Source organism: Salvelinus alpinus, chromosome 2 (assembly GCF_045679555.1).
Source record: "Salvelinus alpinus chromosome 2, SLU_Salpinus.1, whole genome shotgun sequence".
Lineage (NCBI taxonomy): Eukaryota > Metazoa > Chordata > Actinopteri > Salmoniformes > Salmonidae > Salvelinus > Salvelinus alpinus.
The window spans coordinates 100,513,114-100,530,640 of NC_092087.1; the positions used below are offsets into that span (position 1 = coordinate 100,513,114).

At 43.3% G+C, this 17,527-nt stretch overlaps 1 protein-coding gene across 1 annotated transcript; it reads right to left on the minus strand.

The window, feature by feature from the left end:
- Positions 1-6,270: 6,270 nt before the first annotated feature.
- Positions 6,271-15,034, minus strand: LOC139546341 (hsp90 co-chaperone Cdc37-like). The gene is made up of 9 exons (XM_071354632.1): positions 14,705-15,034; positions 13,594-13,887; positions 12,596-12,701; positions 12,370-12,485; positions 12,110-12,232; positions 11,749-11,841; positions 9,119-9,208; positions 8,559-8,630; positions 6,271-7,565 (listed from the first exon to the last, which is right to left on the minus strand). Exons 1-9 carry the CDS (start codon positions 14,816-14,818, stop codon positions 7,410-7,412), a joined length of 1,164 nt encoding a protein of 387 aa, XP_071210733.1. The 5' UTR covers positions 14,819-15,034; the 3' UTR covers positions 6,271-7,409.
- Between the last annotated feature and the right edge of the window lie 2,493 nt (positions 15,035-17,527).

Below are 17,527 nucleotides of genomic sequence, written 5' to 3' on the forward strand. Positions count from 1 at the left end.
TAATCAAGGGCTGATTGCTCACCAGCTGTGCAAGGCCCATAAAGCTGCCAGAAGGGCAGCACACAGGGAAGAGTGGGGGAAGAAAGGACTCCTGTATAGTTGGGGATGGTGGCAGAGGTATGAGGAGGGAGTTCAGTATTTGTGCCCGACAGGATACAGCAAGAGCCGGAGCCCAGAAGACAGTATCCCGGAGACGGTCTCATGGGGAAGACCTATCCTTTTTTGGGGGGATTGATTATTTAAATAAACACCCTTGAAACCGAACTAATCCTACTCTGTCCGTGTCTGATCTGTGTAAACGTCTTGACCAAACCCCCTGGTCTGCTACAATATATACACACAAACATGGTCTGGAACCCCCCCGTTCAGATGTGACTGCTCAGAAGCATAAATGAATGAACAGCTCCACTCAGCCCTCTTTGAGGATGAATGAATGAACAGCTCCACTCAGCCCTCTTTGAGGATGAATGAATGAACAGCTCCACTCAGCCCTCTTTGAGGATGAATGAATGAACAGCTCCACTCAGCCCTCTTTGAGGATGAATGAATGAACAGCTTCACCCAGCTCTCTTTGAGGATGAATGAAAGAACAGCTCCACTCAGCCCTCTTTGAGGATGAATGAATGAACAGCTCCACTCAGCCCTCTTTGAGGATGAATGAATGAACAGCTCCACTCAGCCCTCTTTGAGGAATGAATGAAAAGAACAGCTCCACTCAGCCCTCTTTGAGGATGAATGAATGAACAGCTTCACTCAGCCCTCTTTGAGGATGAATGAATGAACAGCTCCACTCAGCCCTCTTTGAGGATGAATGAATGAACAGCTCCACTCAGCCCTCTTTGAGGATGAATGAATGAACAGCTCCACTCAGCCCTCTTTGAGGATGAATGAATGAACAGCTCCACTCAGCTCTCTTTGAGGATGAATGAATGAACAGCTTCACCCAGCCCTCTTTGAGGATGAATGAATGAACAGCTTCACCCAGCCCTCTTTGAGGATGAATGAATGAACAGCTCCACTCAGCCCTCTTTGAGGATGAATGAATGAACAGCTCCACTCAGCCCTCTTTGAGGAATGAAATAATGAACAGCTCCACAGCCCTCTTTGAGGATGAATGAATGAACAGCTCCACAGCCCTCTTTGAGGATGAATGAATGAACAGCTCCACTCAGCCCTCTTTGAGGATGAAATAATGAACAGCTCCACAGCCCTCTTTGAGGATGAATGAATGAACAGCTCCACTCAGCCCTCTTTGAGGATGAATGAATGAACAGCCCCACTTAGACCTCTTTGAGGATGAAAGAATGAACAGCTCCACTCAGCCCTCTTTGAGGAATGAAATAATGAACAGCTCCACAGCCCTCTTTGAGGATGAATGAATGAACAGCTCCACTCAGCCCTCTTTGAGGATGAATGAATGAACAGCCCCACTTAGACCTCTTTGAGGATGAAAGAATGAACAGCTCCACTCAGCCCTCTTTGAGGAATGAAATAATGAACAGCTCCACAGCCCTCTTTGAGGATGAATGAATGAACAGCTCCACAGCCCTCTTTGAGGATGAATGAATGAACAGCTCCACAGCCCTCTTTGAGGATGAATGAATGAACAGCTCCACAGCCCTCTTTGAGGAATGAAATAATGAACAGCTCCACAGCCCTCTTTGAGGATGAATGAATGAACAGCTCCACAGCCCTCTTTGAGGATGAATGAATGAACAGCTCCACTCAGCCCTCTTTGAGGATGAAATAATGAACAGCTCCACAGCCCTCTTTGAGGATGAATGAATGAACAGCTCCACTCAGCCCTCTTTGAGGATGAATGAATGAACAGCCCCACTTAGACCTCTTTGAGGATGAAAGAATGAACAGCTCCACTCAGCCCTCTTTGAGGAATGAAATAATGAACAGCTCCACAGCCCTCTTTGAGGATGAATGAATGAACAGCTCCACTCAGCCCTCTTTGAGGATGAATGAATGAACAGCCCCACTTAGACCTCTTTGAGGATGAAAGAATGAACAGCTCCACTCAGCCCTCTTTGAGGAATGAAATAATGAACAGCTCCACAGCCCTCTTTGAGGATGAATGAATGAACAGCTCCACTCAGCCCTCTTTGAGGATGAATGAATGAACAGCTCCACTCAGCCCTCTTTGAGGATGAATGAATGAACAGCTCCACTCAGCCCTCTTTGAGGATGAATGAATGAACAGCTTCACCCAGCTCTCTTTGAGGATGAATGAAAGAACAGCTCCACTCAGCCCTCTTTGAGGATGAATGAATGAACAGCTCCACTCAGCCCTCTTTGAGGATGAATGAATGAACAGCTCCACTCAGCCCTCTTTGAGGATGAATGAAAAGAACAGCTCCACTCAGCCCTCTTTGAGGATGAATGAATGAACAGCTTCACCCAGCCCTCTTTGAGGATGAATGAATGAACAGCTCCACTCAGCCCTCTTTGAGGATGAATGAATGAACAGCTCCACTCAGCCCTCTTTGAGGATGAATGAATGAACAGCTCCACTCAGCCCTCTTTGAGGATGAATGAATGAACAGCTCCACTCAGCTCTCTTTGAGGATGAATGAATGAACAGCTTCACCCAGCCCTCTTTGAGGATGAATGAATGAACAGCTTCACCCAGCCCTCTTTGAGGATGAATGAATGAACAGCTCCACTCAGCCCTCTTTGAGGATGAATGAATGAACAGCTCCACTCAGCCCTCTTTGAGGAATGAAATAATGAACAGCTCCACAGCCCTCTTTGAGGATGAATGAATGAACAGCTCCACAGCCCTCTTTGAGGATGAATGAATGAACAGCTCCACTCAGCCCTCTTTGAGGATGAAATAATGAACAGCTCCACAGCCCTCTTTGAGGATGAATGAATGAACAGCTCCACTCAGCCCTCTTTGAGGATGAATGAATGAACAGCCCCACTTAGACCTCTTTGAGGATGAAAGAATGAACAGCTCCACTCAGCCCTCTTTGAGGAATGAAATAATGAACAGCTCCACAGCCCTCTTTGAGGATGAATGAATGAACAGCTCCACTCAGCCCTCTTTGAGGATGAATGAATGAACAGCCCCACTTAGACCTCTTTGAGGATGAAAGAATGAACAGCTCCACTCAGCCCTCTTTGAGGAATGAAATAATGAACAGCTCCACAGCCCTCTTTGAGGATGAATGAATGAACAGCTCCACAGCCCTCTTTGAGGATGAATGAATGAACAGCTCCACAGCCCTCTTTGAGGATGAATGAATGAACAGCTCCACAGCCCTCTTTGAGGAATGAAATAATGAACAGCTCCACAGCCCTCTTTGAGGATGAATGAATGAACAGCTCCACAGCCCTCTTTGAGGATGAATGAATGAACAGCTCCACTCAGCCCTCTTTGAGGATGAAATAATGAACAGCTCCACAGCCCTCTTTGAGGATGAATGAATGAACAGCTCCACTCAGCCCTCTTTGAGGATGAATGAATGAACAGCCCCACTTAGACCTCTTTGAGGATGAAAGAATGAACAGCTCCACTCAGCCCTCTTTGAGGAATGAAATAATGAACAGCTCCACAGCCCTCTTTGAGGATGAATGAATGAACAGCTCCACTCAGCCCTCTTTGAGGATGAATGAATGAACAGCCCCACTTAGACCTCTTTGAGGATGAAAGAATGAACAGCTCCACTCAGCCCTCTTTGAGGAATGAAATAATGAACAGCTCCACAGCCCTCTTTGAGGATGAATGAATGAACAGCTCCACTCAGCCCTCTTTGAGGATGAATGAATGAACAGCCCCACTTAGACCTCTTTGAGGATGAAAGAATGAACAGCTCCACTCAGCCCTCTTTGAGGAATGAAATAATGAACAGCTCCACAGCCCTCTTTGAGGATGAATGAATGAACAGCTCCACTCAGCCCTCTTTGAGGATGAATGAATGAACAGCTCCACTCAGCCCTCTTTGAGGATGAATGAATGAACAGCTCCACTCAGCCCTCTTTGAGGAATGAAATAATGAACAGCTCCACAGCCCTCTTTGAGGATGAATGAATGAACAGCTCCACTCAGCCCTCTTTGAGGATGAATGAATGAACAGCCCCACTTAGACCTCTTTGAGGATGAAAGAATGAACAGCTCCACTCAGCCCTCTTTGACCAGTACAACATGTTTTATTAGTCAGTACAACATGTTTTATTAGTCAGTACAACATGTTTTATTGGTCAGTACAACATGTTTTATTGGTCAGTACAACATGTTTTATTAGTCAGTACAACATGTTTTATTGGTCAGTACAACATGTTTTATTGACCAGTACAACATGTTTTATTAGTCAGTACAACATGTTTTATTGGTCAGTACAACATGTTTTATTAGTCAGTACAACATGTTTTATTAGTCAGTACAACATGTTTTATTAGTCAGTACAACATGTTTTATTAGTCAGTACGACATGTTTTATTGGTCAGTACAACATGTTTTATTAGTCAGTACAACATGTTTTATTAGTCAGTACAACATGTTTTATTAGTCAGTACAACATGTTTTATTGGTCAGTACAACATGTTTTATTGGTCAGTACAACATGTTTTATTGGTCAGTACAACATGTTTTATTGGTCAGTACAACATGTTTTATTAGTCAGTACAACATGTTTTATTGGCCAGTACAACATGTTTTATTAGTCAGTACAACATGTTTTATTAGTCAGTACAACATGTTTTATTAGTCAGTACAACATGTTTTATTGGTCAGTACAACATGTTTTATTGGTCAGTACAACATGTTTTATTAGTCAGTACGACATGTTTTATTAGTCAGTACAACATGTTTTATTGGTCAGTACAACATGTTTTATTAGTCAGTACAACATGTTTTATTGGTCAGTACGACATGTTTTATTAGTCAGTACAACATGTTTTATTGGTCAGTACAACATGTTTTATTAGTCAGTACGACATGTTTTATTGGTCAGTACGACATGTTTTATTAGTCAGTACAACATGTTTTATTGGTCAGTACAACATGTTTTATTGGTCAGTACAACATGTTTTATTGACCAGTACAACATGTTTTATTAGTCAGTACAACATGTTTTATTAGTCAGTACAACATGTTTTATTGGTCAGTACGACATGTTTTATTGGTCAGTACGACATGTTTTATTAGTCAGTACAACATGTTTTATTAGTCAGTACAACATGTTTTATTAGTCAGTACGACATGTTTTATTAGTCAGTACAACATGTTTTATTGGTCAGTACAACATGTTTTATTGGTCAGTACGACATGTTTTATTAGTCAGTACAACATGTTTTATTGGTCAGTACAACATGTTTTATTAGTCAGTACGACATGTTTTATTGGTCAGTACGACATGTTTTATTAGTCAGTACAACATGTTTTATTGGTCAGTACAACATGTTTTATTGACCAGTACAACATGTTTTATTGACCAGTACAACATGTTTTATTAGTCAGTACAACATGTTTTATTAGTCAGTACAACATGTTTTATTAGTCAGTACAACATGTTTTATTAGTCAGTACAACATGTTTTATTGGTCAGTACAACATGTTTTATTAGTCAGTACAACATGTTTTATTAGTCAGTACAACATGTTTTATTAGTCAGTACAACATGTTTTATTGGTCAGTACAACATGTTTTATTAGTCAGTACAACATGTTTTATTGGTCAGTACAACATGTTTTATTAGTCAGTACAACATGTTTTATTGGTCAGTACAACATGTTTTATTAGTCAGTACAACATGTTTTATTAGTCAGTACAACATGTTTTATTGGTCAGTACAACATGTTTTATTGGTCAGTACAACATGTTTTAATACATCTATAGGTCAGCCTCAAAAAGCACCTGCTTACCAGTAATTGTCGTTGCATAAATCAAACAGGGAACGAATTATGTCATGTCATCTACTGTATCAAAGTCTGGTTTCTGATTGGCTGATAGACTGGGAGAGTGATGTCACCACATAGCAGGTATCTGGCAGCATCCAATGGCATTGATGAAACAATACAAAGAGCATTTAGGGGTTATATTTTCACCATGTTCATCGAAAGACAGACAGACAGAGAGAGCGAGAAAGAAAGAAAGAGAGACAGACAGACAGACAGACAGAGAGAGCGAGAAAGAAAGAAAGAGAGACAGACAGACAGAGAGAGCGAGAAAGAAAGAAAGAGAGACAGACTGTCTGTCTGTCTGTCTGTCTGACAGAGACTGAATAAAATAACAATGTACAAAGGACGAAGAGAAAAACATTGTTTTTGCAGCCCAACTTTACTAAGCAAGAGACACACAACTGTAATAACAAAAAAGGGGTGGAGTCAACTGACGGACCACACCCGCTCTGTCCCAGCTGCAGCGAGGAGCTCCGATCAGAATTGCACTGGTTTTAACCTGTTTCATCTGGTTTAAAGTGTTTTGAACCGGTTTGACCCATGCGGAGAGACAGAGAGAGGCCTGAGAGAGAGAGAGATAGTTTGGTTCAGAGGTGAGATTGGTTGGAAGGTTTAAAACCGGGGTTGAGCAGTTTTGAATGAGTTTCTGTTGGGTAGCGGTTCTAAGTAACAGTTCAAAAGCCGGTTCTGAGTTCTAGGTGACTAGAAGGGGAGGGAGTGGAGGGTGGAACTACACCTATAAAACAAAATCAAACAGATCATGTGCTATTACACCGGAAATGAGGTGGGAGGTTAATATAAAGATGGGACTATGGGTAGAAGTGACGACAGGGATAAGAACTGAGGTGGAGGAGGTTAATATAAAGATGGGACTATGGGTAGAAGCAACGACAGGGATAAGAACTGAGGTGGAGGGGGTTAATATAAAGATGGGACTATGGGTAGAAGTGACGACAGGGATAAGAACTGAGGTGGAGGTGGGGGTGTTAATATAAAGATGGGGTCATGGAGAAAGGGACTATGGGTAGAAACGGGAGCAGGGTGAAGTTTAGCATTTTTCCCCAAATGGTTAACGTCAGGATTGGGGGAGGGGAATCTGATCCTAGACCTGTACCTAGGGGAAACTTCACCCCAGGCACAAATTCATAAATCATCTCAGAATAGGAGTGCTGATCTAGGATCAGGTCCCCTTGTCCATGTGATGTTGTTCAGATCAGATCCAATAGGAGTGCTGATCTAGGATCAGGTCCCCTTGTCCATGTGATGTTGTTCAGATCAGATCCAAGATCAGCGGTCCTACTCTGAGACTCTTTGTAAATACTGGCCCGGTGCAGGTTTTCAATGGGTCAGGCTAATGCTAGTGATACTAGCTCAATTAATGCTAGGGAAGTTAGCATCTTCACAGCATGTTTTCAATAAGGCAAGCTAACGCTAGTAAAGGGTGTAGCTAGGTCTGAGAAGGTCAAAAGTCTAACGGAAGGGTTCAATTCATGACAGAGTCATTTCTCCTTCTCCGCCTCTCCCTCCTTCTCTGGTTCTTCCTCGTCTTCTTTGTCCTCTTCCTCGTCTTCTTCTTTGTCCTCTTCGTTGTCGGTATTGGCGTTAGGAACCCAGAGTCCTGAGTCAATACACCTCTTCATGTGGCCCTTTGCCTCCTGCGGAACCCCACAACACACACGGGTTAGAGTTAGAGAGTTAGTTAGAGAGAGAGTTAGTTAGAGAGTTAGAGAGTTAGTTAGAGAGAGAGAGTTAGTTAGTCAGAGTTAGAGAGAGAGTTAGAGAGTTAGTTAGAGAGTTAGAGAGTTAGTTAGAGAGTAGTTAGAGAGTTAGTTAGAGTTAGAGAGAGAGTTAGTTAGAGAGAGAGTTAGAGAGAGAGAGAGTAGAGAGTTAGAGTTAGAGTTAGTTAGAGTTAGAGAGAGAGTTAGAGAGAGAGAGTTAGAGTTAGAGAGAGAGTTAGAGTTAGAGAGAGAGTTAGAGAGAGAGTTAGAGAGTTAGTTAGAGAGAGAGAGAGTTAGTTAGAGAGAGAGTTAGAGTGAGAGTTAGTTAGAGTTAGAGAGTTAGTTAGAGAGAGATTTAGAGTGAGAGTTAGAGTTAGAGAGAGAGAGTTAGTTAGTTAGAGTTAGAGAGAGAGTTAGTTAGAGAGAGAGTTAGAGTGAGAGTTAGTTAGAGTTAGAGAGAGAGAGTTAGTTAGTTAGAGTTAGAGAGTTAGTTAGAGTTAGAGAGAGAGTTAGAGTTAGTTTGAGAGTTAGAGAGAGTTAGTTAGTTAGAAAGAGTTAGTTTGAGAGTTAGTTAGAGAGAGTTAGTTAGAGAGAGTTAGTTAGAGAGAGTTAGTTAGAGTTAGAGAGAGAGTTAGTTAGAGTTAGTTAGTTAGAAAGAGTTAGTTTGAGAGTTAGTTAGAGAGTTAGTTAGTTAGAGAGTTAGTTAGTTAGAGAGTTAGTTAGTTACAGAGTTAGTTAGAGTTAGAGAGAGAGTTAGAGTTAGTTAGAGTTAGTTTGAGAGTTAGTTAGAGTTAGTTAGTTAGAAAGAGTTAGAGAGAGTTCGTTTGAGAGTTAGTTAGAGAGTTAGAGAGTTAGTTAGAGTTAGTTTGAGAGTTAGTTAGTTAGAAAGAGTTAGAGTTAGTTAGAGTTAGCGAGACAGGAGACACTCACCATGGGGTCCATTTTGCTGACAGCTTCCTGCAGCATTGAGATGTCTTTATCATCAAAACACTTCTTCATTTCCTGTGAAACAGGATGTGACATCACAAGATACAGGTCAAAAAAGGAGGCTGGGGTTGGCGACCACTTCCTCTGAATATGTGGCCATAGGTTGCTGACTATTATGATGAAGACGTTGAGGTCTGTCTCTCTGCCTGTGTCTCTGCCTGTCTGCCTGCCTGTGTCTCTGCCTGTCTGCCTGCCTGTGTCTCTGCCTGTCTGCCTGCCTGTGTCTCTGCCTGTCTGCCTGCCTGTGTCTCTGCCTGTCTGCCTGCCTGTGTCTCTGCCTGTCTGCCTGCCTGTGTCTCTGCCTGCCTGCCTGCCTGTGTCTCTGCCTGCCTGCCTGCCTGTGTCTCTGCCTGCCTGCCTGACTGACTGACTGACTGCGTGCGACTCTGCGTGCGACTCTGCGTGCGACTCTCTCTGGGTATGACTGACTGACTGTCTGTGTGTCTCTCTGTGTGTGTGTGTGTGTGTGTGTGTGTGTGTGTGTGTCTGTGTGTGTGTGTTACCTCTGGCAGAGTGTCGTAGACTTCCACAGGGTCCAGTCCACCAGGCCCCAGTCTGTTCTGTCTCTCCTCCTCCTCATACTCCTCCATAGCCTTTAACAATTACTTTATTATTTTAATTTTGAACCTCACCAATGCCTCAACTGTATGTACAGTTGAAGTCGGAAGTTTACATACACCTTAACCAAATACATTTAAGTTTTTCACAATTCCTGACATTTAATCCTAGTAAATATTCCCTGTCTTAGGTCAGTTAGGATCACCACTTTATTTTAAGAATGTTAAATGTCAGAATAATAGTAGAGTGATTTATTTCAGCTTTTATTTCTTTCATCACATTCCCAGTGGGTCAGAAGTTTACATACGCTCAATTAGTATTCGGTAGCATTGCCTTTAAATTGTTTAACTTGGGTCAAACATTTCGGGTAGCCCCTTCCACGAGCTTCCCACAATAAGTTGGGTGAATTTTGGCCCATTCCTCCTGACAGAGCTGGTGTAACTGAGTCAGGTGTGTAGGCCTCCTTGCTCGCACACGCTTTTTCAGTTCTGCCCACACATTTTCTATAGGATTGAGGTCAGGGCTTTGTGATGGCCACTCCAATACCTTGACTTTGTTGTCCTTAAGCCATTTTGCCACAACTTTGGAAATATGCTTGGGGTCATTGTCCATTTGGAAGACCCATTTGCGACCAAGCTTTAACTTCCTGACTGATGTCTTGAGATGTTGCTTCAATATATCCACATAATTTGCCTTCCTCATGATGCCATCTATTTTGTGAAGTGCACCAGTCCCTCCTGCAGCAAAGCACCCCCACTTCACGGTTGGGATGGTGTTCTTCGGCTTGCAAGCTTCCCCCTTTTTCCTCCAAACATAACGATGGTCATTATGGCCGAACAATTTTTGTTTCATCAGACCAGAGGACATTTCTCCAAAAAGTACGATCTTTGTCCCCATGTGCAGTTTCAAACTGTAGTCTGGCTTTTTTATGGCGGTTTTGGAGCAGTGTCTTCTTCCTTGCTGAGCTGCCTGTCGTGGCAGAATCAGATTTAGCTATGTAACATAGATAGATAAGATGTTATTTTCATCATATGCTTGTGAGATACTTGTCATTAGAATGGGGCCAGAGAGGGGAGAGGTCAGGCTTGTCTTCATATGTCAATGTATATGTTAAACCATGTGACGGGATGGAGTTATTAATTGGGGAACCAGTTAGTTATCTCATACAATGTCTGTACGCCAGTCACTCCCTACTTTTCTCATAGGGGGAAGGAGTTTGGCCGTGTTTGGAACCATTGTATTTCCCCTCTGAGGTTGCCCTTATCTTGACCTAGTATTTGACCTAAGGGGCTCACTGTCTGATTTTGAGTTTGTCCAGGTTTGGGAGTATCTAGAAATGACAATTGATATATGCCATTAGATGAGGTAATGTTTTGGTAGACAGTGAAGTATCCAGCATGAGATTGAAACCTTGTCTTGGGAGATCAAACTGAACGATGATTTATAGCTGATGCTGTCTAGCGATAGGATACTCCTCTTTCGGGTAAAGGATTCTTTGTAAGTTGAGAGGGGTGTATCTTGGCTATAAATGAAACTAAGAATTGTTTTGTAAGCACTCTCAGAGAATTCATTGATAGACACTGAATTGATCTGAGAGTCATTAAAGGGCTTTGGTGAAGCTTATATATATATTAAAGATGGAATATATAATTTAACTCTGACTTGTGTGTGGTTGGCTCTCTCTCTCTCTTTATTGAGTAATACAGGAAATTACCACGACAGGCCTTTCAGGTTATGTCGGTATAGGCATTGTTTAACTGTGGATATAGATACTTTTGTACCTGTTTCCTCCAGTATCTTCACAAGGTCCTTTGGTGTTGTTCTGGGATTGGTTTGCACTTTCCGCACCAAAGTACGTTCATCTCTAGGAGACAGAACTCCTTCCTGAGCGGTATGACGGCTGCGTGGTCCCATGGTGTTTATACTTGCGTACTATTGTTTGTACAGATGAATGTGGTACCTTCAGGCATTTGCAAATTGCTCCCAAGGATGAACCAGACTTGTGGAGGTCTACAATTTTTTTTCTGAGGTCTTGGCTGATTTCTTTTGATTTTCCCATGATGTCAAGCAAAGAGGCACTGAGTTTGAAGGTAGGCCTTGAAATACATCCACAGGTACACCTCCAATTGACTCAAATTACGTCAGAAGCTTCTAAAGCCATGACATCATTTCTGGAATTTTCCAAGCTGTTTAAAGGCACAGTCAACTTAGTGTATGTAAAGTTCTGACCCACTGGAATTGTGATACAGTGAATTATAAGTGAAATAATCCATCTGTAAACAATTGTTGGAAAAATTACTTGTGTCATGCACAAAGTACATGTCCTAACCGACTTGCCAAAACTATAGTTTGTTAACAAGAAATTTGTGGAGTGGTTGAAAAACGAGTTTTAATGACTCCAACATAAGTGTATGTAAACTTCAACTGTATGTATTTTAGTATTCTGTTCATCAGTCCACAGTTTTGATACAGTCCCAGAAAAGTGTGAAGGTTAAATATCGCTTTGAACTTCTCCCACTTCCATAAAAATACTTTTAAACACCTGAAGCAAAAAACAAAATGGAGGGAAAATGACCTTTTGTATCCTGATCTTAGCCCTGCCTCGAACTCTCTCTTTAAATGACTCCAGCTCATCAGTAAAGGCCTCCTGATAGGGCTGGTCTGCAGTCTGACAGAGAGAGACAGAGAGAGAGAGAGAGAGACAGAGATGTGACATACCGATATACGTGTACACAGTACATACACACGTGAAGTTAAAACATCAACTCATAAATCCGGGATTCAATCAAAGGGGCGTTTTTACGACAAGAAAACAAGGCTTTTCATTTAAAGGTCATTTCCACTTGAGCCGATATCTGCAGCGTTTCTGTCTGTATGCAATAACTCCCCTCTGATTGAACACCGGCCCTTTAAATGAACAAAGGCAACACACACACCTTGATCTTCTGGAAGAACTCTCTGAAGCATCCTCGAGGGTCGATCTTCAGGCTCTTAGCCAACTCTAAGATGAACTGCATCACTATGGTCTGATGGGCTACCTGATCCATCAAACCATGTTTCTACACACACACACACACACACACACACACACACACACACACACACACACACACACACACACACAGGTTAACATACACAAAGACACAGAAAGATGTAAACACACACAATATCTGTGAAACACACACCCCCCCCTCACCTCCTCCACCTCCAGGTCGATACACATGATAACCAGGAAGTTAGCCGTCTCTTCACACACCAGGTAAGGGTGGTCAGACAGGTACTTCTGACTGTCCTCCCAACGCCGAAGCATCCCTACAAACCACACACAGGTTAGAAACAGGTTAGAAACAGAAACAGAAAGAGAGAGACGAAGAGAGTAGAATACACATTAAATGGTTTAGTTGTGAGGTGTTGAAAGTCACCAAAGTGTTTGATCTCTTTCTTGTGTTTCTCCACAAAAGTCTGGTGTTTCTCCTCCTTCTGTTCCTCTGTCTCTTCTGTCGCTTCCGGCTTGATGTTCAACATACTCTGGGGGAAGAAGGGATGGAGAGGAGGGGGGAGAGAGAGAAATATATTTTCAGTGGACATGACAGTTGACAGTAGAGGAATAACATGTGACATCAATAGTTGTGATGATAGCCCATATCTTCATGATTTATCCTTCAGCAAAGTAATGTATTGTCTTCCTATATCACCTGGCTGAAGCCCTCCTTGTTGAGGGAGTGGTGTATCTCTATATCACCTGGCTGATGCCCTCCTTGTTGAGGGAGTGGTGTATCTCTACCACCTGGCTGAAGCCCTCCTTGTTGAGGGAGTGGTGTATCTCTATATCACCTGGCTGAAGCCCTCCTTGTTGAGGGAGTGGTTTATCTCTATCACCTGGCTGAAGCCCTCCTTGTTGAAGGAGTGGTGTATCTCTACCACCTGGCTGAAGCCCTCCTTGTTGAGGGAGTGGTGTATGTCTATAACCTGGCTGAAGCCCTCCTTGTTGAGGGAGTGGTGTATCTCTATATCACCTGGCTGAAGCCCTCCTTGTTGAGGGAGTGGTGTATCTCTATATCACCTGGCTGAAGCCCTCCTTGTTGAGGGAGTGGTGTATCTCTATATCACCTGGCTGAAGCCCTCCTTGTTGAGGGAGTGGTGTATCTCTATATCACCTGGCTGAAGCCCTCCTTGTTGAGGGAGTGGTGTATCTCTATCACCTGGCTGAAGCCCTCCTTGTTGAGGGAGTGGTGTATCTCTATCACCTGGCTGAAGCCCTCCTTGTTGAGGGAGTGGTGTATCTCTATCACCTGGCTGAAGCCCTCCTTGTTGAAGGAGTGGTGTATCTAAAATCAAATCTAATTGACTTGTCACATACACACATATTTGGCAGATGTTATTGCGGGTGTAGCGAAATGCTACAGCCTCAATATCTCACCTTGCTGAATCCCTCTTTGCTGAGCGTGTCAACGTTCCAAGGCATCTTTTTCTCCTCTCTCCGATGTTCCTCCATCTTCTTCTCCCACAAGCGTTGATCCTTTCTGTATTTCTTCTCCTCGGCCTGGGCCTTGCTCAGCGCTGTCTTCCTCTCCTCCTCTCCCTCCTTCTTTCCTTCCTCTTCTAACTCCTTCACTCTGTACTGCACCTCTTCCAGACGTCTCTTACACTCTGCCATGTTCTTCTCCAGCTCCTCTCCTTTCTCCTCGAAGGCCACCTGTTTCTCCACACGCGCCTAGGAGGGAGAGAAGAGGGGGGAGGAGAGGAAGGGTGGAGGGGGGTGTAGTGGAAGATTAGAGCAGCGGAGAGAGGGTGGAGGAGAGATGAAAGATGGGAGGGACATGGAAGGATGAAGGGTGGAGGAGGGGAAGGGTGGAGGGAGAGAAGGGGGTGATGAGAGGAAGGGTGTAGGAGGGAGGAGAAAAGGGTGGGAGATAGTAACATTGTTGTTCTTGAAAATGTTACCTATTAGCTCGCTAACCAAACATCTTAGAAGAAAATGACAAATTAAGATAATTTAATGTAGGTAGGCTGTGACTGGCCTCACACTCCAGTGCAGTAGGTGGCGGCGTATGCAACGTAAAATAATTATGTCCAAGGCAAGATAATGTAACGTTACCTAGCACAATTCTGCTGGATTAGTTTGATGTAGCTAGCCAAGGTTAAGGTGAATCTCAGGCTGTGTGGTGAAACTCTTATTGAGCAAGAGAGACAGGAAGGAAAGGCAGACACAGCGAGAGACAGAGCTGTGGACAAACTCTTATTGAGCAACTAGGCTACTACTGTAAAGCCCAAATGTTGAAAGCCTTGCCTAGTTAACACCCTGGACCAGAGCTAAGCCTAACTAGCTAACACTTTAGCCAGTTGGGTTAACGTTAGTCACGTTAGTTGACCAGCTAACTACCCGGTTGAGTACTGATTTATATGGATAAGAACTTAGCTAGCTAGTGTTTGCTGACATAGCTACTGTCGCTAGCTGCCTAACCAGTACGTTAGCTATTTCAGTATTAGTATTATTTTAGTGAAAACATATCGCCTGTTGTCATAGCTACCTGATGCCTCCATCGGAAGAGGCTCGGCGTGTCGATATTGGGGTGAGTCTCATCCTCGTCATCCGATACTTCGATGTGGTCCCACACACTGTAATCAATAGTCCTGGACGTCATCTTCTATCTCTCTCTCCTCCTTCTCTTTCCGTGGGAAGTCCACGCAACAACAGCACACTAAATGGAATGACGTGTAAGGAAAATGTCAACTTTGGTCTTGTTGAAAGAGAGAAAATGCGCGCTAAGCTTGCCGAGAACCCGCCACCCTCTACTCGTTGCTTCAGCTCAGAAGTATTTTCTGGAAAGCTCTGCTGCTTCCGATCTGCGAGGTAGTGTGACGTAGAAATCGTGCGACAGAGATGGGTTTAGAGTCTTCGAGAAGCAGAGGGTCCTGAGCTAATAATTCACTGTGAAAGTAAACCTTTATATTTTTAGACTTAGTTCATTTTAAATCTCTGTGGAATGTTTCTTTATTTCTAGAGCAAAACGTTAAGGTTCATTCTGTTTATAATCACACATGTCATCTATAGCGTCAGCCACAGGAGGGCGCACAAGGAGCAAAAAGCAGATTTTTTTGTTGTTGAAATCACATCAAGTTACACGTTCTGAGTACTTCCAAATGGTTATTTATTGGGAAAATATATACAAAATAAATGCATTAATCTACACACACATGTGCATACATATACAATAGTGCTTTCTTTGCACACCTATCCTGTTATTTGGTACTTTATAATGACTGAGTGAATTAGACAATGCAATGCAAGTTAATATATACTGAAATTAACATGATCTGCAATTGAAAAGTGTAGTATTTGATTTTGCGCCGGTCTGCAAGTGTAACCACATACACTACATGACCAAAAGTATATGGACACGAACATCTCATTCCAAAATCATGGTTATTAATATGGAGTTGGTCCCCAATTCGCTGCTATAACAGCCTCCAGTCTTCTGGGAAGGCTTTCCACTAGATGTTGGAACATTGCTGCAGGGACTTGCTTCCATTCAGCCACAAGAGCATTAGTTGGACGATTAGGCCTGGCTCGCAGTCAGCGTTCCAATTCATCCCAAAGGTCTTCGATGGAGTTGAGGTTAGGGCTCTGTGCAGGCCGGTCAACTTCTTCCACACCACAGGAGATTGGTGGCACCTTAGTTGGGGAGGACGGGCTGGTGGTAATGGCTGGAGCGGAATCAGTGGAATGGTATCAAATCTGTCAAACACATGGTTTGTTGCCGTTCCATTGGCTCCGTTCCAGACATTATTATGAGTTGTTCTCCCTCAGCAGCCTCCGATATTCCACAGCGATCTCCACAAACCCTTTCTGTATGGACCTCGCTTTGTGCGCAGGGACATTGTCCTGCTGAAAGAGGAAAGGACCTTCGCCAAAATGTTGGAAGCACAGAATCATCTAGAATGTCATTGTATGCTGTAGTATTGAGATTTCCCTTCACTGGAACTAAGGGGCCTAGCCCGAACCATGAAAAACAGACCCAGACCATTATTCCTCCTCCACCAAACTTTACAGTTGGCACTATGCATTGGGGCAGGTAGCGTTTGCCTGGCGTCCGCCAAATCCAGATTCGTCCATCGGACTGCCAGATGGTGAAGCGTGATTCATCACTCCAGAGAATGCGCTTCCACTGCTCCAGAGTCCAATGGCGAGCTTTACACTACTTCAGCCAACGCTTGGCATTGTGCATGCTGATCTTAGGCTTGTGTACGGCTGCTCGGCCATGGAAACCCATTTCATGAAGCTCCCGACAAAAAGTTATTGTGCTGACGTTGCTTCCAGAGGCAGTTTGGAACTCGGCAATGGGTTCCAAACGGCAAAGACAGATGATTTTTGCGCACAACGCGCTTCAGAACTTTTCTGTGATCTTGTGCGGCCTACCACTTCGCGGCTGAGCCGTTGTTGCTCCTAGATGTTTCCACTTCACAATAACAGCACTTACAGTTGACCAGGGAAGCTCTAGCAGGGCAGAAATTTTACGAACTGACTTGTTGGAAAGGAGGCATCCTATGACGGTGCCACGTTGAAGGTCACTGAGCTCTTCAGTAAGGCCATTCTATGGCAATGTTTTTCTATGGAGATTGCATGGCTCTGTGCTCAATTTTATACACCTGTCAGTAACGGGTGTGGCTGAAATAGCCGAATACACTAATTTGACATAGGCCTACATACTCAGGCAATCCACATAGTGTATCCTACATTCAAATACAAACAAGTGCGCTAACATTGACTGGCTAGCTACCAACTTCACTGGCAGTAAATGCTAGCCAGCTAGCTAGTTAGCATAAGCTGCTAGGAGTGCTAGCTAGCAACCTTACTACCAGATGTCTGAGGTAAAATACATTGAAAAGATAACGTACTTTAATTGCAGTTGTAAATGTTTCCACTTGTGACTGATAGCTTTACAGTTAATGTTACTTCATAGCCTTTTAGGTATTTTACACAGCATTGTGATGTCATATAGCTAGATAGATAGCTACATTTTTTAAGAGAGAACTTTTCAATTGGCATCTCGTCCCCCTGTTTTCAGTCACAGGCAGCGACTGGATTAGGTGTGAGCAGTGCAGGAGGTGGGCTCATGAGTTGTGCTCCAATTTGACTGGGGATAACTTTATTTCTGACCCATGTACAAATTAGAATTGTGCGACAGCAGAGCATAAGAGAGTTGCCACATCAATGTTACACTGAATTAATTAGTTAAGTTATTGTTATGAGATGTTAAATTCCATTGTTATTAAATAACATTCCGAGTGGCGCAGTGGTCTAAGGCACTGCATCTCAGTGCAAGAGGTGTCACTACAGTCCCTGGTTCAAA